At 43.2% G+C, this 27042-nt stretch overlaps 4 protein-coding genes across 4 annotated transcripts; 2 read left to right on the top strand and 2 right to left on the bottom strand.

Moving 5' to 3' along the window:
- Window positions 1–238: 238 nt before the first annotated feature.
- Window positions 239–1054, bottom strand: prkrip1 (PRKR interacting protein 1). The gene has a single exon (XM_079255390.1). The coding sequence runs from the start codon at window positions 1040–1042 to the stop codon at window positions 479–481; it is 564 nt and encodes a 187-aa protein (XP_079111516.1). The 5' UTR covers window positions 1043–1054; the 3' UTR covers window positions 239–478.
- A 1133-nt stretch (window positions 1055–2187) lies between these two features.
- On the top strand, window positions 2188–4781 carry glrx5 (glutaredoxin 5 homolog). Its single transcript, XM_079254981.1, has 2 exons — window positions 2188–2589; window positions 3491–4781. Exons 1-2 carry the CDS (start codon window positions 2292–2294, stop codon window positions 3661–3663), a joined length of 471 nt encoding a protein of 156 aa, XP_079111107.1. The 5' UTR covers window positions 2188–2291; the 3' UTR covers window positions 3664–4781.
- Window positions 4782–6041: 1260 nt separating this feature from the next.
- On the bottom strand, window positions 6042–19412 carry ints9 (integrator complex subunit 9). Its single transcript, XM_079255246.1, has 17 exons — window positions 19325–19412; window positions 18853–18980; window positions 18713–18773; window positions 18517–18579; window positions 18157–18296; window positions 17658–17744; window positions 17286–17406; window positions 14168–14302; window positions 13903–14014; window positions 13618–13798; window positions 13478–13538; window positions 13189–13360; window positions 12981–13105; window positions 8009–8176; window positions 6647–6745; window positions 6443–6580; window positions 6042–6342 (listed from the first exon to the last, which is right to left on the bottom strand). Exons 1-17 carry the CDS (start codon window positions 19331–19333, stop codon window positions 6169–6171), a joined length of 1974 nt encoding a protein of 657 aa, XP_079111372.1. The 5' UTR covers window positions 19334–19412; the 3' UTR covers window positions 6042–6168.
- A 510-nt stretch (window positions 19413–19922) lies between these two features.
- Window positions 19923–26760, top strand: pla2g7 (phospholipase A2, group VII (platelet-activating factor acetylhydrolase, plasma)). Its single transcript, XM_079254993.1, has 11 exons — window positions 19923–20187; window positions 20452–20573; window positions 20712–20862; window positions 21755–21848; window positions 21985–22053; window positions 22750–22921; window positions 23164–23277; window positions 23355–23446; window positions 25660–25830; window positions 25909–26057; window positions 26149–26760. Exons 1-11 carry the CDS (start codon window positions 20124–20126, stop codon window positions 26247–26249), a joined length of 1299 nt encoding a protein of 432 aa, XP_079111119.1. The 5' UTR covers window positions 19923–20123; the 3' UTR covers window positions 26250–26760.
- Window positions 26761–27042: the final 282 nt, after the last annotated feature.

Genomic DNA, 27042 nt, shown 5'->3' on the forward strand with positions numbered 1-27042 from the left:
ATCCTCCAACTCAATCTGTTGGTTTCCTTATATAGGCTATTATGAATTGGCTTTCATTATGTTCTCTCTTTTTTTTTTTTTACCTGTCTTGAGATGGCATTGCCGTGATTTGACGCTATATAAATGAAGTTGAACTGAATTGAAAGGAAACTTTTGTTAGAATGCTTGTAAAATGAAAAATAAATGGAACAATAAAAAAAGAAAAAGAGGTCAAAATGATTAAATATGTAATCATTTAATTCCTTTTGTAAAGACAGGTTATTGTGAGCATTAAGTCTGCCAAAGTCTACAGTAGCTGGAAAACTCCCGATAAAAAGGCAGGTCTGTTCACCATATTTACATTATTATCCAATTCAGTCAAACAGTTTACCTCTTTTCTTACAGCTGTTGTGTCATTTTAATGTCTGTCCATGTTTAGAAGACTAATCACAAGACCCAGACAGAAACAGAAACAAGTCCTGAAAGCCTGCAGACTCCATCATCTCCTCCCCATGATAAAACTAGGAGCCTCAGCATCATCCTCAGTCTCTTTCTCCTCTTCTCCCGTGTCCGAGCTGTCCTCTGAGCTCTTATCTGCGTCGTCTTTCTTAGTTTGAGCCTCCAGTTTGGCTTTTTTAGCCATCATCTTCTTCTTCTTCAGCTTCTCGCGCTTCTTCCTGCGCTTCGCGGTCCGATCTTCAGCTGCCAGCTTGTTCTGCTCCAGCTTCTCCACATATCGCACATCCTTATCGTGCTGCTCGGCCAGTTTGTCCAGAAAGTCCTGCCGCTGGTATTCTCTGCGGCGGAGGTGTCGGTATACGTGAAACTCTCCACTGCCTGCACCGGCGCTCGAGCCCATCACGTCCCGGACGAACTCAGGCGGAGCACGCGGGGTCCAGTCTTTATGCCGGTCCGGGATCGGAGCAGGCTTCTCTGGATTCCGCATCAACCTCTCCAGCTTCAGACGCTGTTCTTCCGCTGGAGTCTTGGGAATTATCAGAGGCTGAGCCTCTTTTCCTCCAGGTTTCCCTGCTTTGTTATTCTTCTGCAGGTGCGCCGCCATCTTTTAAAATGATTCTTCTTCTTCTTCTTCCTCCTTTTAGGGTCATAGACATATATATATACATAGACGCCGCATCGTATCACGCTGCTTATACGAGCTGACGTCTCATCGCGCCGCCATCTTGGATGGGTCACCATGCGACTCCAATGTATTTATTTGTAAGGTGTAGGTCCAACCCAGGCCTCTTCAAATGGTGGCCCGCGGGCCACACGGAGCCCAGAACCAACTTCTATGTGGCCCAGCTTATGCAAAAGAATAAAGATATTAATCAAGAACTTTTAGTCATTCCTTCGCTGATTAAAACGCATACAATCCTACAGTTGTGCAGACCATGAATGCAACACTTGGTTGCCTAGCAACATTTGGTTAACTTTTGTGTTGACATTAAGCGTGTTGTGTTTTGAAGTTGTAAGAGTAGCTCTAGCAAGCATGTCGCTCTCTGTCCCAAACGTAAAACTGACAACGAAAACCGCAGATTTAACCCTGCCTGGACTGAAAAGTCAGGTTAGAAACATAACCTCCTAGGCCGAGGTAATTTTACTACCATGTACAACTCTCATTGTGAAGCATCAATGTCATATTTTTTCATAAACACCTCATTGGAGTTAAACGTATCATTTGCATTCAGTAGATTATTCACTGTGTTTATCAACCAGTTATGCAGAAAAGTGTTTTGTTTTTGTGTTATATATACGCATTGTTCCACAGAAAACAGTTTTGTGGGGAAACTATGTTGACTCTGCAGCAAAACTCGAAAGCTGAGAGCCATCCAATATGGCGGCGACACTGGTTGACTCTCCAGCGCGCAATGAGGCGTCTATATTTTCATATGTCTATGTTTAGGATAACTCACCCCGGAAGTTATTTAAGGCTCGAGCTAAGTTTTGTTTGTTTGCTTTGATTTCAGAAAGACAAATTCATTTGAAACGACAATTACCAGAACTTCAGTATTATTATAGTTCTTTTGGAATAAAATTAGATATTAAGACGATAATTATAATACGAGGAGCGTTTCTTGTGTAACTGATGTTGTTGACGTATTCCATATAGATTGACATGTGCCTCAACCAATCACAAACGATATTAAACTTTGAGTGGGCACAACTATCCAATCAGCGTCCAGTTCCCGCCTCGCATGCGTGAATTGTATGTTGACGGACTACTTTCACTCCGGGTTGTACGCCGCTTAATTTGTCCGTTTCTAACCAACTGTTTCCCCCTTTAGACAGCATAAAACTAACCAAAGACCATGACTAGTTTAATCAGGTCTACTGCCAGGTGTCTTCGGAGCGGTGCGGCGGTATATTTGTCCAGACAAGCCGACGCACGCATGCCTCTGGCCTCGGCCCGGTTCCTGTGCTCGGCGGCAGATCTCCAGAAGGACCTTGGCGACATGGTGAAGAAGGACAAAGTGGTGGTTTTTATGAAGGGGACGCCGGGACAGCCCATGTGTGGCTTCAGTAACGCCGTGGTTCAGATCCTCCGGATGCACGGCGTGGACGACTACGCTGCGTACAACGTGCTGGAGGACCAGGACCTGAGAGAAGGTCAGGACAGGAGACAAGCTGACATGACCACAAGAAGTTGGCACCAACTACACAAACATGTACTTTTAGTTAGACAAACTTCATATATGTTGGTTTTCATATGTTAAACCAGACGTTATGTGTTCTTTGACCTCTGGTTGTTAATAGAAAGCACACATAGCAGATATTAGTTAACCACCATTTTCAGCTTATAATGTTTATCAGTGAGGAGCAGCAGGACCTCAGGGTGTGGTACCTGAACACTGATGATACACCATCACTGCCTTTCTGGCTGCTCCACCCTGACTTTAGGTCTAGTTTTCACTGGATAAGGTTTCAGATTATATCATTATTGCTGATAAATACAGGGAATGTGTTGCAGCTAAAACACTGGAAATGCAGAGGGTTTAAGTCAAACTCCAGTCCTTGAGGACCAGTATCCAGCTGGTTTTTGTTTTTCCCCCTCTACCAACACACCTGATTCCAATCAAATGGATCCAGCGGCTTATTGTCAACCTGTGTGTTCATTCGAATCAGGTGTGTTGGAGCATGGAGACAACAAAAACCTGCAGGAAACCAGCCCTCGAGGACTGGAGTCTTGACACCTGTGGTTTAAGTGAAGAGGGGTCAAAATAAACCAGCATATCATTCATCAATGGGTTCTTTCTGATGATATAATAAAATGAGACACTTCCTGAATGGGGAATGTCCCACAATGCATCACTGAGGTGTAAAAAATATTTATTTACAAAGCATCTCCAATGGATTGCTGTTTTTTTGTTTTTTTTTTTGTAGAAAACTATATTTAATCCAGTTATGTGGTCCTCCAAATCCTGCAAAATGTCCTTTTGTAAAAGGAATGTTATTTGTAATATAAAACAAAAGTAAACAAAGATCCTCTGTGCTGCTTGTCTCGCACCAGGAGTGAAAGTCTTCTCCAACTGGCCCACGATCCCTCAGGTGTACTTCAACGGCGAGTTTGTTGGAGGCTGCGACATCCTGCTGCAGATGCACCAGAACGGAGATCTGGTAGATGAGCTCAAGAAGCTCGGCATCCGCTCGGCGCTGCTGGACGCAGAGAAAGAGTCCAAGTAGAGACGGATAAGCTTCAAACTGACAGTACAGAGGACACATCCACCAAATCAGTCACACAACCACAGTACACATATATAATTGCAGATAAATTGTCTCTCAAGGCAGCCGGTAGCGAAATTGACTCAGACTGATAAATTTTATGCAGATTAAACATCTGGCAGTGGAGCTCTTTGAGCCAGGGTGAAGGAGAGAGTGGATGTCGTCTTCTACAGGATACAAAACCAGTTTCACAGTTTGTTTTGTTTTGGTTTTTTTTAAAGCGTATGAGGAAGCATTCAGTGGGTTTGTTACAACCCGTGTTTCTGCCTGTCATGGACTCGAGCAGGAAAGATGAATCCAAACTGTAAAGCTGCTAGACAGAAAACCAGAACTGTGAGCTGAAACATGATCATTCAATCAGTTTTAATGATTTTCACCATCATTTCTGTTGATTTCTGAAACTTTACAGCTCACTGTTCTATGCGGGGATAAACGATGGGGTTGATCTGAGCCTGCATGTCTGGACTTTAGTTTCCCATCAGCCTCTGAATTCTCTACCTCCACTGTCCAGTTGTTTAAAGTTTTTCCTCTCGGTTCACTCGCGTCTCGACCAATCAAGGCTCAGACTAATGTGAGTCGAGATGATGAGAAAGCTGCCTGGGTAACACCGAGAAAATCAACAAACTTGAAACCTTGCAAATGCACTGCCTGTAGCCTCCGTTAGACGAGCAGGAGGAGCAAAGACGAAGCTTCATTTGCTCTTCCTGTCAGAAACATTCGCGATGTCTCGACCCGCCGACACGCAACAAGCGTACCGGGACGCCCTGGTCTCTTTTGTCCAACTGCGTTTTACCGTCCGCCCGGACGAATGGAAGCAGTTAAAGTTTGTTACATCTTTCTGTGTCTGTGGCTTTTCTTTATCTGCCACTGAAGGAAAAAGTGTTTTTATCAATTTTTTTTCTCTTGCGTGTTCTTGCTGAGTCAGATAAATGATCAATAAATGCTCCACCTGCTGCAAACAGTTGTATTATCAGATGAACATGAAGTACACTGTAAGATATTGTACATTTAAAGCTTATTGTGAAATGTATTTTAGATGCATGTAAACCTGAAACCAATAAAATATTTTGAGACACAGATACTGGGCTCCTTTTTTTTTATTTTTTATGCAAAATTCAAAGAAGCGATGTAGAAATCTGGAGATAAGGATGCAAATCTCTCTGCTGTTTATTTACATGTTCTGTTGGTTTGAAGCGAATAAGAACAGTCGTGTAAAATTTAAAGCCAATTTTCTTTCAGTTTGAAGGTTTTCTGCATGAGAATATCTAAAGAAAATCACAACTCCAGATGGAAAACATGACGTTCGCATGTATTTAACAAACCTGGAGGGAAAAAAAAAAAGTGCTTTCAGATGCAATAATTTGTAGTTTTTTTTGTATGATACCAATTTTATCATTATAATAAAGAACTTTAAGCGCTTCCTCTGGTTGTTGAGGGTTGCAGCAACTATTTCTGCACAAGCATTTCAATCCGGTTGAGGTCTGGACTTTAACCCGGCAATTTTAACACCCCAGTCTTTCCTTTTTCAGTCATTCTGCTGGAGATCTGTTGCCGCTTTACGGATTATTCCCAGTCAAGCTGTCGAATACTCGGCTCTACGGAAGAGTTCCTGGATGACTCAATGACTGCAACGCGTCCAGGTTCTGTAGCAGCAGAACAAGTCCAAACAAGAAGCTCCACCACTGCGTTGGTCTGAGATCGCTCTGCTGATTCACCATGTTTGTGTTTTGGGGGTTTCCTCCTGCAACCCTTCCAATCCAGACTCGTAAAACACGGTCTGACCTGGCCTCTTGAATCCTTTTCACCGGAGTTAAAACACCAGAAACCTGCATTTATAGTTACTGATAATCAAACTCTTCGATCAGCAGCGGCTGGCTGCTGCTTATTCCTATAGAAACAGTCAGGATGGATTCTGTTCACCTGCTGTTTTTGTCATTTTGTCTTTTTTTTTGGTGAAATGTTTGAGGGTTTTTGGTTTTTTTTAACCTGAGTTTTTCTATTAAAAAAACTTGGAACAAAAAAAGAAAAAGCCTTCATGGAAGGACCAGCATCCAACTGGACAGTCCACCAGCACCTTCCTACGATGTCCTCTGATTTCGTGCTTGTGTTGTTCTCACTCATATGTAAGTCGCTTTGGATAAAAGCTAAATGACTAGAATAGAATAGAGTAGAATAGAAGTTTTGTTTTGTCACTGACTAATCTGAGTATTTTCTCGAGTTAAATGACTTATCTGGTCTAAAACTTTCAGAGATCAAAGATTTACTTTAGTGGAACGTTTCTTTTTATTCCAAAATAATCCATCTGTACATATTTAATAAAAAATAAAACATAACACGGTTTTCCATCAAACTATTGTAAATATTACAGTGTTTAATAAAAAAAAAAAACAACTTGCCAAACTTTGTTGTTTCTGCTGCTGGAAAGGAAAAGAAAATGCAACAAAGGAGAAAAGAAGTTAAAAAGTGTCAGAGTTTCTGCAGGAAACGGAGCACCAGGTCTCGGAGCGTGGTTCGCAGCGGCTCATTGTCGCAGACGATGTGTGTCCCGTCCTCCTCCAGCCGAATCAGTGTGTCTTCGGCCTGCAGGTGCAGGATGTGTCCGTCGGCCGCCTCCTCCACTTTCACCTCCGTGATCCCGTGCTGCGCGTCAAACCGAACATGCAGTTAAAATGTTCTACGAAGGTCACGCTGTTGGAAGAACACTAAAAGGAAATTATGCGTTCAGTTGGAAATTTCACACCTTTTGCAACGTGGCTAAGAAAGCTTCCAGGGGCACAGCTCCACTTAGCAGGGGCTTGGGGGCCAACGCCACTGGCGGCTCCTCCATCATCCGCTTCCTCTTCTTGCTGGGAGGCACAGGAGGCGGTTTGGGCACCGACTGAAAAAAAAAGAGTCAGCTGACGGCATCAAGTCACCACTTCTTCAGCAAATCCTGTAAACTCACCTGCAACATGTGCTTATTGTCCTTCGAATGCAACATGGCCGACACGGTTGCCACGGAGACGCCAGGTTTGACTTCAGCGGGAACCAGTGAGTTGGCCAGCTACGGACCGAGAGAACAAACCAGCAGACATGAAAACTGGCCGCCAGGTGTCACGCAGCAGCTCAGATATTCCCATAGTTAGAACATTTTCTTCATGATTTTAAGGTTATTTTAGTCGTTTATAAATGTCTTCATGGTCTTTGACCTTATTTATCTGACCTTGTTATAAGTTATGAGCCCTCGCGGACCCTGAGGTCTTCTGGTATCGGCCTTTATATTTAATACACCAAAGGTTAGAACTGAAACATACGGCGAGACCACGTTCCAGTTTTATGGTCCTCGACTTTGGAAGAGTCTTCCTTTCCAGACGACCTCAGGGCCGCAGAGACTGGAGATGTGCTGAAAAAGAGGCTCAAGACCTTTTTAGTTCAGCTTTTACTTGAATTTTTCTTCTTTTCTTATTTTTCTGTTTATTTTTGAATAAAAAGTTTTTTTTACATATTTATTTTTAAAATTTTTTAATCTTTTAGATATCATTGTCTGATCTAATTTTATGACATATTTTTTGTACTTTTTATGTATTTACAAACTACTTAGGGTTTGTCTTATTGTTCTAATTATTGTTTTACAGAATTATTTAGTTATTTTATCTTGTGTGTCTTTATTTTATCATTTTAACTTTCTAGCTCCAGTGTTTCTTTTTCCTCATGGAGGTCCTCCGTGTCGGGGGCTGTGCTGTTTGACCGGCAGGGTTGTAGGTAGGGGTTCTACACTGCAGCCATATGGCTGCAGTGTAGAACCCCGGCCTGGGCGTTCCCTGTAACAGCATCTCTCTGTTGGTCTCTCCTGGGGCGGCTCCTGACATGGACGGATTCCCCAGATGTCGTTTCCTCCCAGCAAGCCAGATAAAGATGACAGAATCCTGAAGTTCATAGCTTTTATTTTGGCATAAAGGGTCAGTGGAAGAGTTGGGTTGTGTACATGTGTGTTTTTAAGTGTGAAACTTTTTTTTTTTTTTTTTTTTAATGTTGTGAAGCACTTTGATATGATTCTGTATGAGAAGTGCTGTTTCAATAAAGTTTGATTTGATTTGATAATACATTTCCAATGTTTAACCTTGGAAACCTTGTTTAACATTGTTTAACCAGCTTGTTTTACCGCTTCGTCTCCATTTCACACAAATACACGACACAATTTAAGATAAGCGTGTGCCGTCTGTCTCCAGAAAGGTACTGCTTTTAACTTTCAACGCTGGGAAGTGATTCTTCATGACGACTAGATGAATGTTTTGGTATCCGGAGGAATGACAGCTGTGTGAGGTACCTCGGGCAGTATGTGGACCCGCTCGTAGCGCCGTCTGAAGGGCAGGTTGAGCACGGAGCAGCGTCTGTAAGGCATGGGAGGAGGCTGCAGCTCCAGCATCAGGTCGGAGCGGTGGGACTGGGTCGCTGGAGGCTGGGTGTACTGCTCCGGACACACCACATGGAGGGGCTGCAGGAAGGACACAGTAGACAAGAATAAGTAGCTTACAAATGATGACAACTCCACCGTGTCAACGTCCCAGACTTGCTTTTCAGCTGTTGATATTTCGGAAACATCTACAACAAATGCACTTCCTTGTGTTTTGCTGGGTTGTTCAGACACCTGTAGAGCCAGAGATGCTTGTGCACATTTCCTGTTTTTGTTTTGCTCAGTTTAACAGCTGATAAAATAAAAGAATAAAAAAAAAAAAAAAAAAACAGGATGCTGAACTGTTTTTGTGTTGAGTCGACACGATGAGATCAGCTGCAGATGACTGCCAAACCACAGTGCAGTTTGAAGCATCATATCTGATGCAGGACGGATATAAACCGATTAACAGTTGCAGCATGAAACAACATCAAAGATCAACAACAAAAACTTATTAAACATCTTTCTATTAGCTTCAAACCACTTTACTAAAATAACTGTTGGGTCTCTTTTCCTCTCAGAATGAGACGTTTACATCTACTTAATGTCACATTTGAGCCATTAACTTCTGCTACGGTGTCTCTGAATGGACAAACAGCTCTGTCTGCAGTAGCAGCTTTGTGTGACGGGAGCCAGAACACCGTTTGGGATGAGCGAATAGGTGATGGACAACTGGATCCGCTTGCAGGTGTAAACATGTTCATGTCTGGAAGTATTTTGGCCACTGACAGCCACCGTCCGTTCACAACAGCGCTAGACAGTTGAAGACATTTCCACATCCATCTTTAGCACCAAATGTCAGTAATTCTTATGGAGCTCACGAACCAGTATGGATTCATTTGAAATAGGATTCCAGTTAAAACTCACAGCTGCAAAAGTCCAGTTTTTTCAACATTTGTCTCTTTTTTTCTTTTGTAAAACAAAAAGTCCGTTTCTCCGCAGAACAAATGAGGTTAATTATAATAACAAGCCGCTCTACGGTGGGACCCAACAGTCTTCTTACTTGAGCAGATTTTTGTTCAGGCCCTCGGGCGGGTAAAATTCAACATCTGCTGCAAGATAAAAGACCTCACAAATCAAATCTGAAATCTCAGGTTAAAAACAGGCGAATTTGTTTCCTTATGTTTCTAAAATCTGAGTATTTTCTGCCACAACTTGATCCAGTGAGTTTATATATCTGGATATGAGGAAACAAAGACTCCTGTGATAAATTAAAAGTATCTAATCCTTCAATTGACCCAACATTTCCTCTGATATTTGCACATTTTCCTCTTTGTTCTCTTATGTCTTGAGTTTTAAGTGAAAGAAAGCCTTTAATATTTGGAGGAACGATGGAGGAACGATGGAAGAACGATGGAAGAACGATGGAGGAACGATGGAAGAACGATGGAGGAACGATGGAGGAACGATGGAGGAACGATGGAAGAACGATGGAAGAACGATGGAAGAACGATGGAGGAACGATGGAAGAACGATGGAGGAACGATGGAAGAACGATGGAAGAACGATGGGGGAACGATGGGGGAACGATGGAGGAACGATAGAGGAACGATGGAAGAACGATGGGGGAACGATGGAGGAACGATGGAGGAACGATGGAAGAACGATGGGGGAACGATGGGGGAACGATGGAGGAACGATGGAAGAACGATGGAAGAACGATGGGGGAACGATGGGGGAACGATGGGGGAACGATGGAGGAACGATGGAGGAACGATGGGGGAACGATGGGGGAACGATAGAGGAACGATAGAGGAACGATGGAAGAACGATGGGGGAACGATGGAGGAACGATGGAGGAACGATGGAAGAACGATGGAAGAACGATGGGGGAACGATGGGGGAACGATGGGGGAACGATGGAGGAACGATGGAAGAACGATGGGGGAACGATGGGGGAACGATAGAGGAACGATGGAAGAACGATGGGGGAACGATGGAAGAACGATGGAAGAACGATGGAGGAACGATGGAGGAACGATGGAGGAACGATGGAAGAACGATGGAGAAACGATGGAGAAACGATGGAGGAACGATGGAGGAACGATGGAGGAACGATGGAGGAACGATGGAAGAACGATGGAGGAACGATGGAAGAACGATGGAAGAACGATGGAAGAACGATGGAGGAACGATGGAGGAACGATGGAAGAACAATGGAGGAACGATGGAGGAACGATGGAAGAACGATGGAGGAACGATGGAGGAACGATGGAGGAACGATGGAGGAACGATGGGGGAACGATGGAGGAACGATGGGGGAACGATGGAGGAACGATGGAAGAACGATGGAAGAACGATGGGGGAACGATGGAGAAACGATGGAAGAACGATGGAAGAACGATGGGGGAACGATGGAAGAACGATGGGGGAACGATGGAAGAACGATGGGGGAACGATGGAGGAACGATGGGGGAACGATGGAAGAACGATGGAGGAACGATGGAGGAACGATGGGGGAACGATGGAAGAACGATGGAAGAACGATGGAGGAACGATGGAGGAACGATGGAGGAACGATGGAAGAACGATGGAGGAACGATGGAAGAACGATGGAAGAACGATGGAGGAACGATGGGGGAACGATGGGGGAACGATGGGGGAACGATGGGGGAACGATGGAGGAACGATGGAAGAACGATGGAGGAACGATGGAGGAACGATGGAAGAACGATGGAAGAACGATGGGGGAACGATGGAAGAACGATGGGGGAACGATGGAAGAACGATGGAAGAACGATGGGGGAACGATGGAAGAACGATGGAAGAACGATGGGGGAACGATGGGGGAACGATGGAAGAACGATGGAGGAACGATGGAAGAACGATGGAAGAACGATGGAAGAACGATGGGGGAACGATGGAAGAACGATGGAAGAACGATGGAAGAACGATGGGGGAACGATGGAAGAACGATGGAGGAACGATGGAGGAACGATGGAAGAACGATGGAAGAACGATGGGGGAACGATAGAGGAACGATGGAGTGACAGCGACGCTTCCACTTCCCTCTGCATCGCCGTATTACTTCCTCTACTCCGTTGCCGTTCTGTCCCGCTGGTGACGCAGTTATTAGCTCGTAATCCGTCTCTGCTCTCCAGTAGGGCTGAGACGGACCGCGTTCATGGAAAGTTGCCATGAAGCAGCAACTTCCTGTGTTTCCCGCCTGTTCGCCTCATCGAAGGAAACATTTCTTCTCTAAAAGCAACGACATTTGATGTGGGCGTGTATTTTTTTACCCCTCTGCAACTGGAGATGACAAACACACACACTCACCAGCTACTTCATTAAGTCCACCAGTTCTCTTGCTGGTTAACACAGTTAATGAATCATCGCTGCACTGAGCGATGTGAACGCGGTGGAGACGACCTGCTGAAGCTCAAGCTGAACAACAGAACCAGGATGACTGAACGAGGCATACTGGTCTGAACACAACAACTGGGATTTTCACACACAACCATGTGAATGGTCAGACTGGTTGGAGATGTTGGGAAGACAACAGGAAGTCCAATAAGCACTGGTTCCCACCAGGATAAGCAGAACATCGTCTCTGAACACCTGGAAGCAGATGGTCTCCAGCAGCAGAAGACCACAGCGGGTTCCCTCCTGTCAGTAAGAACAGGAAACTGAGGCTACAATTCACACAGACTCACCAGAACTGGACAATAGAAGATGGAGCAACTGGTCTGATGAGTCTCCAGTTCAGCTCCACATTCACATGGTAGGATCAGAATCTGCTGGAAATATCATGACAACATGGATCCATCCTGCCGTCAGGATCAACGCTTCAGGTTGGTGACGGGGTGATGGTGTGGATCAGTGGTCAGGCAGCGAAATAAAACCCGCTTTGAGCCACAAATGTCTTATAACTAGTCATTATTTTTATAAATATCTACTATAGAAAATTAGCAATATTCAAGAACCTCAATTTTATCCTTATTTTAAGTTTTAAAATAAAGAAAAATGTAAAGCTTTTGCAAAAAGAAGAAATATTTATTTCATTGGAGTAGATTTTTTCCCCCCCCATTCTCTTAAAAATATTTAAAAACCTGAATTTCTTATTATGTCTATATTTAAAAAAAGTTGAAGTTGTTGTTGGTTCTTTATTTTTTTTTAGCTAATGCTATAATGACACATTGTAGACAGTCCAAGAAGCCACAGGTTGGACACCGTTGGTGTGGGGGATAGTTTCTTGTCCCAGTTTGGTCCCTTTAGTCCCACCATGACATGGTTTAACCAGCACACGTGGTTTTAAACCCAAGATTTCTGTCAGTTCAAGTGAGATCTTGTCTGTCACGGACTGGTCTGAAAATATTAAAATTCCCTCCAATATCTATTGCCAATCAAGTCTAATCACGTATCTTGGAGTCCAGTGATCCGAGAGCGATCTGTGACGATGCCGCCATCACTTCCATTTGTTCCGTTATCTGCGGAGCCCCTCAGTCCCAACATGACATGGTTTAACCTCCACAGCCCTACCTGAGTCCTGCTGCTGACCATGTCCATCCCTTTCTGAGCACAGTGTAGCATCTTCTGATGGAGACTTCCAGCAGGATGATGCACCATGTCACAAAGCTCATATCATCTCTGCCTTCTGTAACATTAGAGTGAGTTCCCTGGACTCCAACGGCTGCACAGCTGACAAATCAGCAGCAACTGCACGATGCTTCGTGTCAATATGAAGCAAAATCTCTGATGAATATTTCCAACACATTGCTGAAGCTATGAAACCAGAACGAAGACGGTTCTGAAGGAAAAAGCGACCCAACCGGTGCTACGGAGGTGAACCTGATGCAGTGTCTGGTTGGTGTATATCTGTGTTTGGTATCAGGTGGAAGAAGCCTACCTGGACCTCCTTCAGCAGCTTGGACACTTGATGGAAGTTGAGACGTGTGTCAATGGGGCAGTAAACACACTTCATGGCTAACGGCTGGTAGGGAGCCAGCGCGTCCAGGTAGGAGAAGTCGGGTTCTGATGAGACAAGAAGAGGTCTCAGACCTTCCTGCATCATCGCATGAAGAGGAAACGCAGCAGTCCTGGAACAAAGGAGCTACCAGTGAAGATGATGGTGTTGAGACTGGATTTCCCCCACAGCTCCATGAAGTGAACCACGTCCCCGAAGCGCAGAGAGGGGTGGCCGGTGAAAACCACGCAGGGCTGCCGGAACTCGCTGCTGAAGTCTCCGTGGATGCTCGGGTAGTGCTTCAGCTTGTTGGTTTGGATCAGCTGGAAAAACAGAACCAGGAAGGTTGTGTTGCTTCATGTGGTCTCACACACACACACACACACACACACACACACACACACACACACACACACACACACACACGTCCACCTTCTCACCTCTGCATGTGGGAACGGCGGCTCTGGAAGATAAACTTTTGTCTGTTTGTTGTGACACAGCCTGAAACGATACAACATCCGAGAATGACGGGAAGAAACGACGACGCAGCCGACACCCGGCGGTGGATGCAGCGGCTCACCACTCGGCGAAGATCTGGGAAAACTCCAGCGAGCTGTTTGCTACGGGTGAGATGAAGTAGAACGGCGTGGTCCCCAGGTTGGCGCTCTCTATGAACTGGTACAGACACTCCAGCAGGTCGTATATGACTCCTGAGGAGTAGCATGGCACCAGCACGTTGCCTCCCGCCCGGATCGTCATGGCTACGGGTCCATAACGATGATGCAAGGACAAAGTGACCCCATCGTGGGAGAATCCACATAAAAAAAAGTTGAGTGAATGATTGAGTGGGAGCATTACAACCTACCGAGGTTACTGCAAAATTCTCCCAGCATGCCGTCTGGATTGGCCGTGGGCATCTGGGTGAGGCCAGTCAGGATGAGAACGTCACTGTTCTTCAGGGAACTCTGGTCCATCGGCTGCCAGAAAGAAGACGAACGTGTAATAAAATCCGTCTACAGTCTGGATGCGAGGCGTTTACAGACGTCCAACATGTTTAAACCTTTAAAATAAAACGGCGACAGAAGCCCAGGCTTTGTGTGTCGTTTCATGTGATTAGGTCTGAGTGTTACCTGAGGGTGTGTGGTGAGAAGGGACGAACCCGACACGTAGGACACCTTCTCATGGTGCGACTGGATGATCCAGTTGGAGCTGCCCAGAGAGTAGCCAGAGCTTAACGGTGAGATCTGGACGGCTCCAAACAACTCCTGGAGAAGACGTGGAGGAAAAAGATAGGAGAAATATTATACCAGGAGCAAACCAGACTGTCGACAGCGTCAAAAAGAGAGATGTGGTGTGATCACAGACACCCCAGATGATTCCATCACGACACACAACTCAGAAGTAGAGCCGGGCGATAATCAGATTTTAATCTTAACTACGATCTGGGTTTTCAACGATCATAAAAATAAAAGGATGTGATTATTTTTCTCTCTGCAGTTTCCTCTCCTGCTGTCTTCAGCTGCTAATCGAGCGTCTCTGGCGTTGCAGCGCTGTGCTATAAACTCCTCCCACAGCCGCTTTGCTTTCATTCAGACACTGTTGCCAACTTGGAGACTTTCTCGCTAAATCTGGAGACTTTTTTTGTTAAAAGCGACAAATCTAGCAGCTTTTACTGGAGTTATTAGAGACTTTTCTGGTGTTTTGGCGACTGACTTGAAGGCACATATTGTTCTGCAGTTACTGTAAGGAAGGAGCAGCGGGAGCCTCTCCCGTCCTAAAGCACTCCCAGGCGGCCAGTCTCAGTCGGCTCCGGCTGCAGGTCAATGTAGAATAACTGCAGTCGGTTGTGGAAGTTCACCTAAACATAGTTTATACCATTGTCACTGACAACTGGCTGCATTATTTTCCTATACATAGTTCGGCGCGTTAAACACTGTAATATCCTTCTGTTACGGGGCGTTACCATAGCAACGTGTTAATCAGCTGGGTCAGATCAGCCGTCTTTTAACAGGTGAATGAGAGAAACGCGCTGCAGCCTGACAGCGGTTGTTTGACATAAAACGTACATCCAGGCCAACATGAAATAGTTCCTATATAAGCAGTAAAAGCGGATTAAACAACTCAGAACCGTCCATTAGACGGTTATAATGCACGACACGGAGTCTAGAACACCACGACGCGCAGCGTTGTTTATAAATACTGGATAATTGTGTTAAATAATCGCGATCTCAGTTTCAGTCAAAATAATTGGATTATAATTTTTGACATAATCGAGCAGAATTACATCCCAGATGATCCCATCACAACATACTTTTAGGACAGGGATCTCCCTAAATCCGGTCCTCGAGTGCCGGCATCCTGCAGGTATCGGATGTGTCGCTGCAGCAACACACCTGATTCAAGTAAATGGATCATCAACAGACTTGTGCAGAATTTTACAACAAGCTGTGGAGATCCATTTTACTGGAATCAGGTGAGTTTCAGTAGAAAAACATTCAATGCCTGCAGGACACCGGTCCTCGAGGACCAGATCTGGGGATCCCTAATCTACGAGATCCAATCGCAACATACACCCCCAGATGAGCTGATCCCAAATTCAAACCACTCTGCAAGCAAACGTGCACACGCTTGGTGCCGTTGTCCTACTCTGTTACCCAGTCTGTATGCAAATAAACTTTTCACCCACGTCAGCAGCAAACAGGACAATCTGCTTTTATTTAAAACCTCAATAATATCTGTTGTTTTCTCCACAACGTTGCTGCGTACGCGTAGGTGTACATTTTCACTGATAGATAAAACAACAAGACAACTTCTCACTGATCCAGACGAAACTGCCTGGATTCATGGATCAATGATGTTTCCACTCTATACAGCGATTTTGTTTGCAAGGGAACAATCACTGACAACAGATATACATTATGAGATGACATTACTCTTATTTGTCCTGACGTCATCTGTTTACATGACCCAGTGAAAGCGTCGACACAAAAGGACAAAGCAGACTGTACTTCTTCAGGGAGCTGAGATAACACAATGTCTGCACCAAGATGTTGCATATCTTCTCTTAGTGTGTTGTGGAAAGTGCAATCAGCTTTGCAGCAGCATCAGAGACTTAAAGAGACTGAACAGACTGATCAATAAGGCTGGTTCTGTGCTGGGAATAACCCTGGAGCCAACTGTCCTGGAAAGGATGATGCTCAAGCTCATGAAAACAGTTTAAGGTTCTGCACATCCTCTGCAAAAAACACCATGAGGACAGAAAGTGTGTTTAGTCAGACGTTTCTTCAAGTTCAGTGTCAAACAGAAAGCCACAGGAGATCCTTCCTGGCAACAGCAATCACCCTCTGAAACAATTCATTTCCTGTTATTAATAATTATCACTTCCTCTAAATAAAATACAACAACTGCACCGGTGCAATTCCCGTCTTGGATTAATAAAGTATTTTCATGCACTTTATTTGATTTCATTCTTTCAGAATCCTAAACAAATGTGGTTAAAAGGGTTGTGGGGACATCTGAGTATGGTACGAACACTTCAGTCCACCTCGAGTGTATTCACCAGGACTGTGATGATACGCTTTTGTCCCGATTCGATTCCAATATTTTGGGTGCCGATTTGACTTAAATTGAGATTCTCAGAATTCTTCCATATTGCTGATTTATGTAGATTAAAAACCAAACCCCCCCCCCCCCCCCCAAACAAAACTTTTGTTTGTCATTTTTCTTGATTTCAATAAGGAAAAAACAACACAGTAGCCAAACAATCATTCTGCTGCTATAATGCCCAAGAAGACAAGTAAAAACATCAATAAAAACAATAAAAATTACTAATTTTAAAATGGATTATTTTTATTTATTTGAAAAATAAACTATTTTTTAACAAAAAAAATCTATTTTAAAAATTGTGGAGCAAAAAATCCTAATATTTGATTTTTTTGACTTGATTTTTCCACCCCTAGCATTCACAGCATTATTTATTGCCATTTGTATGCATGTTCACACCAAATGTTAACCAGGATTGCTGTTAACGTTCCTCACAGCTTCACAGAGTGAAAGCATTGCTTGCAAATCACTACCTTACTATGTATAACTCATTTTTAACTAATAAACTAACAAAAAAACTGTTTAACAGTGTTGTGATTTCTTCGTAAGATTTCAGAGGATAGAGTGCAAGGAGGGGAGAAGAGGAAGAAACAAGCATGTTTGGGTATATTTATCACGCAGAATGAGAAGAAAAAGAAAACTTACCACTTTCTGAGAATAACCCACAAGCTGCACTTTACTGAGAGCCGAGTTAACTTCCTGCAGGTTGTAGCACCGCTTCCATGTCCACACATCCACGGCATCCTTCAGCGGCCCAGGAAGCATCCTGATGCAGTGACAAAAATCATTTCTATTGAGTTTAAATCCTTTTACTGAAAGGTGAAATGACAGGATGCAAACTGAGGCTGGAGAGAGAAGGCAGCAAGAGGAAAGACAAACATTGTGCCAAGTCTAAAAAAAATCTTAAAATCACTAAATATATCTGTTTCTACTTCTGTTGCATTTTCAACTGAAACATTTATTTAATTATAGTTGCTGCTGCTGCCTCATGTTTTCACTTTTTGCTTGCCTCTGTACCTCTGAATTTCCTTGTTCTTCCAGCAGGTGGCAGACTGCGCTTTGGGAACCCTCTCCATGAAGTTCACCAGCTCCTCCATCAGCAGTCTGAGGAAATAAAGGACAAAATGATCCATTTGAAAGCTGCTCAGTTAGTCCATCTAGGGAGGAACTATCAGGTGGCAGGGGTTGTTGCAAGGGAGAAGCAAAGAAGCTTCTGACAGCTGTCGCTACCACTGCTTATGCTGTGTGAGTTCTGCTTGTTGATCATTAAAATATATGATGTGTAATAAATCTTCATGCAAAAAACAAACGGTTATTTATACACATCATCAGCTCCCTTTTAGATGCAGATGAGCTACAAAGGCTTGATATTAAACCCAAAAACTAAAACCAAATATGTGTTTGAATGATCTGAACACAGATTAATGAAACAGTAATAAAATAAAATGTTGACAGAATTCTGTGATTATCTTATTATAAAAGTATTCCAGTAACACAATGACATTTTTATCCTCACCTTCCTATCTGCAGGGTGGGCTCCGTGGCGTACACAGTCCCCGTGAAGCCTGTGTGTTCAGTGATGTAGGGCAGGGCCATCATACAGTGGTAGTTGGAGATGAGGATGACATCTATGGTGGAAAGATCCAGCAGTTCTCTCTGTGTTTCACAAAGTTTCAAAAGACTGATTGTTGACACTAGTTATGTACAAATATTCTGCTATGAGATGTTTTTCTAAATTCCATGAGGAGAAAAGTGTCATCAGATTATTTTGATCATGACTTATAGAACACTGCTTTATGTCTTGAATAAACACAAAGAATTAGCAAGAATTAAAAGTTTAGTCCTGTTTGTTGTTAAAATCATCTGGGTAAAGTACCTCAGGGAGACAGAATTCTGGTTGTGAGTCTACAAACACCCTTCCAGTGCACTCCTTCAGCTCCTGGGAAGATAGGGGGGATTTTATTTCTTGTATTTGTAGGTCTATGTCAGCAGTAACACAAATATCACACCTACAACCTCACAAAATAACTAAATGGGAATAGAGACACTACATAGCAAACAGCTATTCATACCTTTTCTAAGTTAATTGTTCCATCTTTTGAGATCCAGCCAGGAAGCTTGGAAAGTCTTGGGCTGATTAACAAAAACAAAATGCATGTATCAGACTGATGAGTGTCCCACCTATAACTGGATAAATAGACAGATGCTTTACCTGTGGATTAAAGGAAGAGGCAGAAAGTTAAGGACTGATGTTGTGTCCAGCCCGCAGTCCAACATAATCGTGGTAGACTTGAACTTGAGGACATTGCAAGGCAATGTAGGATGTCCAGATAAACAGTACTGCAGGGAGGAAAAAAGAGTCTGTGCCATCAACAATAACAGTACAGAAGAAACTACACAAATTACCTTAAACACCGGTTATACATTGATACAGTCGGAAAACTGCAGTTATCTACTCCAATAAAAGCTAAATCTGCAGTGATTTACATGCAGATTGTCTGCAAGGCTTAGTGTAAAAACAGCACAGCCTAGCTGCTAACTGCTAGCGCCGGTGAGAGTAAACGCTGCTTTTAGCTGCTAAGCTAACACCGTTTTCAATGTGCTTTGAATTGTTTATAGGATATTTTACCATGTTTAGCATGGTATACACAAAGCTGCGGTTAAAATGTAAGTTTATTACTCACCAACTTCATTTCAACAAAAAGAACGGCATAGATATTAAACGCATTTACAGAGCTTTGTAAATGTGATCATTCTATATTGTTTGATCATTATTCGGTCAGATTCCTTCCAGTTCGCTTATGCGCACCCCCTACAGGCTGGGAGTATAACATTACGCTAACTTAATACTGTTGTAAAATACAGTATATCTTATTGGGTATTTAATTAACAGAATATGGTTATATTAATACTGCTACAAAAAAATACAACTGTTTAACAAAAAATGTAGAAAATATGCCTTAATGTGTCGATAATTCATGTCAACAAACGCACGTGCCCCTACGTTCTGGGGCTAGCTGTCAGACTCGCTGGCTCAAACCAGAGTGGTATATAGAAAGGTTCACTCAATTTTAGCAAATCATGTGAAAGAAGTAAAGAACCCGCTTTGGCCATGTGTGGTAACATGAGTTTGTCTGTATAGCATGTTACTGATCAGTTTTGTGGTTCGGTGTGTCGTGTTTTAGTTAGCAGACCGAGAGGCGGGGTGACAGTCGAGCGGCAGTGCGATGACCCAACCCTGACCTGTCATCGCTCTGGTTTCTATGCTAGTCGCGGCTAGCCGAGTCACACCGCTCCCAGGTGACTCAACCCGGTACAAAACTTTGTAGAAAGTCATATTACGACATTGCAATGTTACGAAACTGATATAGCAACGGCAACACCCGAGGCACAACCCCGTTTCTCCGGCAGGCCTTATTTTTGTTAAGTTGTTATTGTTGTTTTGACCGCCAGCTGAACACAGGACGAGGCATTAGCCCGTCGATGTTTTCTCATGGAGGACAGGTACAGTTAGCGGTGAAAAGAATTTACGACTGGGCGAAGACAGGTAAGAGCTCAATGTCAACACTATTACAGATGGCGACAGCTTTTTTTTAGAGTTCAGCTAGTTTATATAAGCGTCATAACCTTGAGGTTATTCATTTATCAAAGCTCTGGTGAAACTAAAGTCTTCCTCGTCGCTGATTACTCATTAACATCCTACCATAAGTTATCCAAACATAAGTAGTCAAACTGTCAAGACATAATATTTTTGTTCATTACTTTTATGCTGAGTATCTTGCATGATCTGTGTCTTTTTGGGGGGGATCAGATCAGAGGTACACACTCGGTTTGTTTGCCATGGGAAACTCCTGCAGTAATCTTGGGATCCCTCCAGCCAAGGGCCCCAATGCTGTGGGGTGCACAGACTTCATGATGGACCACACTGCAAAGGTGAAATAAAACAGATACATATTCACAAAAAGAAATGTGTGTAAATCTATTTACTTTAGTTCAAACGACAGTACATGTTTGCAATAAGTGGAACATGCTTTTAGTTTTGTTTTCTCAGCCTTTCTGTGTCGTTAACAGGGCAGCTTCTTCAGGCTTTACTATCCATGTCAGGAGACGGATAAGGCAGAGAAACCAGACTGGGTCCCGAGCAAGGAGTATTTCAATGGCCTGGCAGACTTCATGAAAATCAACAGGAGTGTCAGTGAAAGAATTTTCAACTATCTCTTTGGTGAATAACTTAAATATTCACTTTACACAACAGGAAGTGAAGCATTTTCACCACATTTTTGTTAAGTTCTGTACATTATCCAATCCAATCCAATCCAGTTTATTTATAAAGCACCGTTAAAAACAACAAAGTTGACCAAAGTGCTGTACAGAAGAAACAATAAAACATACATATACATACATACATACATTATAAGGTACTTGTATCCATTTCTGGTCAGCGGGTTGAAAACATCCAGATGAAGCTTACAGAAGTAACTTTTTCATCTAATTTTACTGACACCAGGTATCCTACTGGTTTACAGCCAGCATTTTAACAAACTTTTTGAGCGGCATGCAAAGCCAAAGGATACGGCACCCCTGTGGGCACATTTTGGTTAAAACCAAATAAAGAGAGCAAAATCCAGTTTTAAAAAATCCATTTACTCAAAAGACGAATTTGTGTGGAGTAAAAAGCTGTGTTTTCAAGGAGCTAATACCGCTAATCTGGACCTAGCAGTCCAATAGCATAAAGAGGAAAATTATTATTATTATTATTATTATTATTATAACTATTCATTTTATATCAGGAAATGTATTAAAGTATTCTGACTGAAGGGCAATCCCTTTCTTTATGCCTCCAGTGTTGAAAACAAATCCGTTTTAGTCACTTTAGTTGAAACTGTCGCTCCATTGTTCAGACAATCAATCAGAGCAGGATATGATGAGTCTTGTTTTCTATAAGTAGAACCACCAAACAGCAATAACGTGATTTCATTAGGAACAACAACAACAAGGTACAGAAGTGAAAACATCACACTGTAGGAAGTGGTGGTCAGCAGCAGCTTCCTGAAAGACATGGTGAGAAGTAGCTCAAAAGTAAAGCTGTTGTGTGTCTTAATGGTTTATTTCAGGGTCCTATAAGATCCCAGCCTATGTTGATGCTCCATTTAAATGTAATGGAAAGTGTCCAGTAATTATCTTCTCCCATGGCCTCGGAGCCTTCAGGTACACACACACACACACACACACACACACACACACACACACACACACACACGAGCCCTGTTTTTACATGGATGCTGTGTTTGCTAATTAAACCGCTAACTGGTTGGTTTGTTTGTGTGGATCTGGTGTCTCCTAGGACTCTGTATTCAGCTATATGTGCAGAACTGGCTTCTCAGGGCTTCATTGTGGCCTCTGTGGAACACAGGTAAGCACAGCTTTTAACATTCTCTAAACTAATCTTCATGTTATTTGCAGACTTTAATCCATAAAATAGTCTCACATTACCCACGTTTGTGTTAGAAGGCAACGGCTGACGTGACGCATATGACTGCTGCACATCTGAACTGTTTTAATGACAAAAATGTGAAACTACGGCCACAACAACAGAGCACAGTCTCCTCTGCAAGCGGCTGTATGTTTATCCGTGGAGTAGGAGGGGAAAGGGTGTGCAGACAATGGTACAAACTAGCTCATCACATTTCTTTTCAGTATAGAGACAAGGGGACCATATGGAGATGAACATAATGGCCACAGTTAGTGTGTCCGTGAGTTCATTCGCAGCGGGTTAAAGGCTGAAGCCACAGAGAGCGCGTGCGGTGTGTTGTGTCATGGCTGTGTCATCAGACATGCAGTTTCATGTGGATGCGGTGATAGTCAGTCCAGCCGCACAGCAATGCACACCACCGCTCTGCATAGTCTCTGTGGTAAACCTGAGAACAATTCTGATAAACGTACAAAAAGGTTCTTTTTTTTCAAAACAGGATGTTTGATTAGACTGTTAAAACCAAAAAGTTTCCTCATTGCATAAAAGGAAGTTATGTTCATCTCTGCTCCTGCAAGTTATTTACTCTTTGAATGAGTGAGTTTACAGCAAAGTGCTCCTCTCCCCCTCCCCCTGCAGAGACCAGTCGGCCTCAGCTACATATTATTTTCGTGAGAAAACAGAATCGGAGAGGGCTAATGAGAGCTTGGCAAAAACATCGGCCTCAGCTCAAGACAGTCTGGTGAAGGAATGGATGTACTACAGAGCCTTGCGCCATGGAGAGAGCGAATTCCCCCTCAGAAACAAGCAGGTAAGACGAAGGAAGACCTGGACAGTGTCGCTGTGCCATGCACTGTTGGCATTACATTCAGTGCAGCTGAATTGCACATTTCCACCAGTAAGCAGCAACAGTCAAACCACATCCTTATTCAGACACTTCCTAGTCTTCATTTTCCTGGAAACGGATCGTTTGCTTCGTTTCTCTAAAGACGGAGATGAATCCAAACTACCAACCTTCACTTAATCCCGTTTTTATTTTTCTTTGCATTTCAGGTGAAACAAAGAGCAGACGAATGCATTCTGGCTCTGGATAAACTCACTGAAATAAACTCTGGCGTCGCCGTGCAAAATGTCCTACAGACACAGTTCGACTGGACAACGCTGGAGGTAAACCAGTTAAAGAAAGACTAAACACACATCTTTATTCTGTGTACTGATAAGGCATGTCTTCTTGTCTCTAACAGAACTCCATGGATCTGTGCCGGGCAGCAGTAGTGGGGCATTCCTTCGGGGGGGCAACGGCCATCGAAGCTTTGTGCAAAGAAGTTAAATTCAAGTATGTTTTTTATGAAATATTAATTTCAGTAACCAGAAGCAACTTTGAAATGAATGTTTTGATTTTAATTCAGTGGTCAAGTTTCCATTTCTCCGACAATCTGAAGCAACATTACCAGAAGCAGTGGAACTCAGACATGTTGGCAGAACCTGACTGGGTTAAGTCAGCCTGGGTTCTCCTGGAGATATTTTTATCCCTTAAGATGAGTCTACACACCCTAACTAGAGTTGCTCTACAATAGTTCCAGTGCTTCAATGAAGATACCTGTGGAGTTTTTCCTGTTTTCTTCCTTTACAATCTGAAATCTACGCGCCTTTTGGCATTTTATGTAACAGAATTATACAACACGGGAAAAATAACGCCAGTAAATGTAATAATGCAAAGTATTTCTTTTTCGCTTATGATCCTATGCTTCCTCTTATCTTTTTTCCCAGTTTACCAGCATGATTAATCTGCCAAATATTCTCAGTATACAGTATTTGGGCCAGTTGTGAAAGACCCAGAGTTGGCATCAGTCTCCACCAAGTATACAGCAAAGACCAAGGAGCTCTCAAAGCTGAGAAGTACAGATTAGAAGTAGTTCTAAGAGGATAAAAAATACTCTGCTGCCCGACCATCAAAACACGTGGATCAGACCATAAGGGCATTAATCATAACAAAGCAGCTAAAGGTAATCCTGAAGGAACAGCAGAGCTCTAAATCAGAGTGGGAGTGTTTCACAGCTGGATGTCATTGAAGAGGCAGGGGGAAAAGAGGGAAGCATCTGGGAGACCCTCCAAGTACACGGAAGAACGTTTTCTGGTCTAAAGGCAGAAAAATGTTGAAGCAGTGTGTGGTAAAGATAAACCCATCGTCCTGATGACATCCTCCTCAGGATTGGTGAGATTTAAAGGAATGCCTGAAATACAGCAGCATGAAGAACAGACAATAAACCCAGATGAGACAAACCAGAACAGGCAGGGAACTGGTATTACTTTCAGCGTTGGGACGCTGAGATATGCAGCCTTACTGGTTGTGTTTCTGTGTTGAGCATTTTTTACCTTCACAGTGATGAGTAAAGTGGTTGTTCTGATGTGATGGGACCAAGTGGCAACCTCTGGCGGTTAAAGGTGAAGCCTATGTGGAAGTGCATAAAACTGCAGTTCCCCCTTCATCCACTAGGGGCTCCAAAACAGAGCAAATCCCCATAGACTCCTATGTTAAAAAGATCAACTTCACAGCAGTAACAAACATATTTACAGACTGGTTCAAAAATCCATTTTCAGTTTAATAGGTCAGGTTTACCTTCATGATAACTGTGAGGGGAGTGAATTATTTTCTAACTCTTTTGTTTAAAAGTAATTTAATCCAAAAATTTGGCATATTTAGGGGCGTGTCTTTTTGATTGACAGGTACCCAATCTCCCGCTTCAAGTAAGAAGAACGTAGAACTGCAGTTTTTTGCCGGTTAACAACATGACTTAGCTTTAGCCCGCTTACCTCCGTTAGGTGTCATGATGCTCACAGCCCCCCTCTCAGCTCCACCTTTGCCCATATACGTGTTTTCCCGGCGAGACGACACGCATGCCCCTGCCAAGATGGCGATGGTAGGAACCGCCCACTGAGCTTCAATTCATCTCGTCAGAAACCTATGGGTGACGTCACGGAGGCTCCGTCCATCTTTTTTATATACAGTCTATGAATAGAACCCAAAGTTCAGGTGAAAAGAAAGAAAAAACAGCAAATACTTTTTATAAGATTTTGTCATTTAACATATAGTCCAGAAAGCCAGAGTGGCCTTCGGAAAATGTCAAGTGGACGAAATCTCAAACTTTTTGGCTTCCCTTGGCAAACAAAGCAGACAGGATGCAGAACGAGTTAAATCAACATACCCAACAGCAACTTTATGTGTGATCCAACTGAATCAATTATGTGAACATTGAATAGGAAATATTAACTTACTCACTTGGACTTGACCCTCGTAGTTTTCCTTTCCTTTCGTAGAAACATATTTTTACTCCATTACCAGCTGAGTGTTGGTTGGATATCGTCCTACCAGCTGAGTGTTGGTTGGAATTCGTCCTACCAGCTGAGTGTTGGTTGGATATTATCTTAAACAGACTTGATTTGAGGTTCATTTAAAACTACTTCCTCATTTACAACAACTGACTACTAAACTAAACGGTATTCAGTCTAAAGCTAGCCCAACAGTCCTGACTCCTGTCTTCCATCCAGGTGTGGAATAGCTCTCGACGCCTGGATGTTTCCTTTAGACGACGAGACCTTTCCTCGGGTGAAACAGCCGATATTCTTCATTAACTCTGAGAAGTTCCAGTGGGCGGGGAACATCAGTCGCATGAAGAAGCTGGACTCGGCAGTCATCCAGAGGAAAATGATAACTATCAGGTACAAGACAAAGGCCATGTGTGGTACGTCACACATGCTTGCAATTTGATTTCAAACTTTTCTTCTGCATTTCTTCAGAGGAACAGTCCACCAGAGCTTTCCAGACTTCACTTTCCTAACCGGCAACTGGATCGGGAAGCTGATAAAGTTGAAGGGAGAGATCGACCCAGAAATTGCCATCGACCTTTCCAACAAAGCAACTTTGGCCTTTCTGCAACGTCATCTTGGTAAAGAAAAGAAAAAAAAAGAAAACTTTTGTGTTCACCTCCAGCTGCAGGTTAAGTCAGTGAAGTTTAAAGAGTATCTTGGATTTTGCAGGCCTGGAGAAGAACTTCAACCAGTGGGACCCCCTGATTAACGGTGAAGACGACAACCTCATCCAGGGAACAAATGTGACCCTGCTTCAGTCTGCCATCTGAACTCCCGCTGTGCCTCTTATACAGCTGAACATCCTGGGACAACATGGTGGTGGTCGACTCGCGCCTTGTATTCTGGAATCATTGCGATGATCCCACTGAACCAGTCTACCTCATCAGCAGGGAGGATTTGTTTATCTTCAGATGAAACACTGTGTAGTGGCGTTTGTTCCACGAGGCCTGAATGTTGCAACAAGCAGCTCAAGACTTCCTTTTACTGTTGGTGAAACCTCTTAGCAGCCGTTTCTTCAAGAATCTGTGTAAATCGGTTTCATCTGTGTATCTCAAGCAAACAGAGGAATGTCATCTTGGACAAATCCTGCGCATCTCTTTGGATATGTGATCCTCCAGCGGAGACGAGCTTCTCTATGATTGCTGTGTGATACGCCCTTTAATGACAATCCTATCTGACAACAAAGATATGATTACAGGCTGATTTGAATTCTGATCCTTTACAAGACCGCAAATTAAATGCATCAGTCGTGCTAAAACAAAGGACATTTACTGCATTAGAAAACACTAACGGGCTGCATGGAGCAGCTCCCAGTACGGTTCATCTTCAGTGAATGATGCAGCACTTTTTATACACTTCAGATCTGCATTTTTACTCAAGAAAAATCCAATAAATCTGGTTTGTAAACAAATATTTAGAGCTTTGTCTTCTTCCGGCTGCTTTGACAGATTGTGAGGCTGCTTCTGCATAAATTTTTAGTTTTACTATAATAAAGAATAACTTGGGAGGGTGGAGCACCAAACATTACCAAACAATATGAAAGAAAACCAGTATGCATCTACA

This window comes from Telmatherina bonti (assembly GCF_933228915.1).
Source record: "Telmatherina bonti genome assembly, chromosome: 16".
In the NCBI taxonomy this organism is placed as follows: Eukaryota; Metazoa; Chordata; class Actinopteri; order Atheriniformes; family Telmatherinidae; genus Telmatherina; species Telmatherina bonti.

Excerpts from the sequence above, each read along its gene's own strand:
- prkrip1 (XM_079255390.1), bottom strand. The coding sequence starts at position 1,042 with ATGGCGGCGCACCTGCAGAAGAATAACAAAGCAGGGAAACCTGGAGGA.
- glrx5 (XM_079254981.1), top strand. The coding sequence starts at position 2,292 with ATGACTAGTTTAATCAGGTCTACTGCCAGGTGTCTTCGGAGCGGTGCG. Across the intron at positions 2,590-3,490 it reads GGACCAGGACCTGAGAGAAG|GAGTGAAAGTCTTCTCCAAC; the intron begins GTCAGGACAGGA and ends GTCTCGCACCAG.
- ints9 (XM_079255246.1), bottom strand. Across the intron at positions 14,303-17,285 it reads TGGGTTATTCTCAGAAAGTG|GAGTTGTTTGGAGCCGTCCA; the intron begins GTAAGTTTTCTT and ends CGTCTTCTCCAG. Across the intron at positions 6,581-6,646 it reads ACAATAAGCACATGTTGCAG|TCGGTGCCCAAACCGCCTCC; the intron begins GTGAGTTTACAG and ends TTTTTTTTTCAG.
- pla2g7 (XM_079254993.1), top strand. The coding sequence starts at position 20,124 with ATGTTTTCTCATGGAGGACAGGTACAGTTAGCGGTGAAAAGAATTTAC. Across the intron at positions 20,574-20,711 it reads TGATGGACCACACTGCAAAG|GGCAGCTTCTTCAGGCTTTA; the intron begins GTGAAATAAAAC and ends TGTCGTTAACAG. Across the intron at positions 22,054-22,749 it reads GTGGCCTCTGTGGAACACAG|AGACCAGTCGGCCTCAGCTA; the intron begins GTAAGCACAGCT and ends CTCCCCCTGCAG.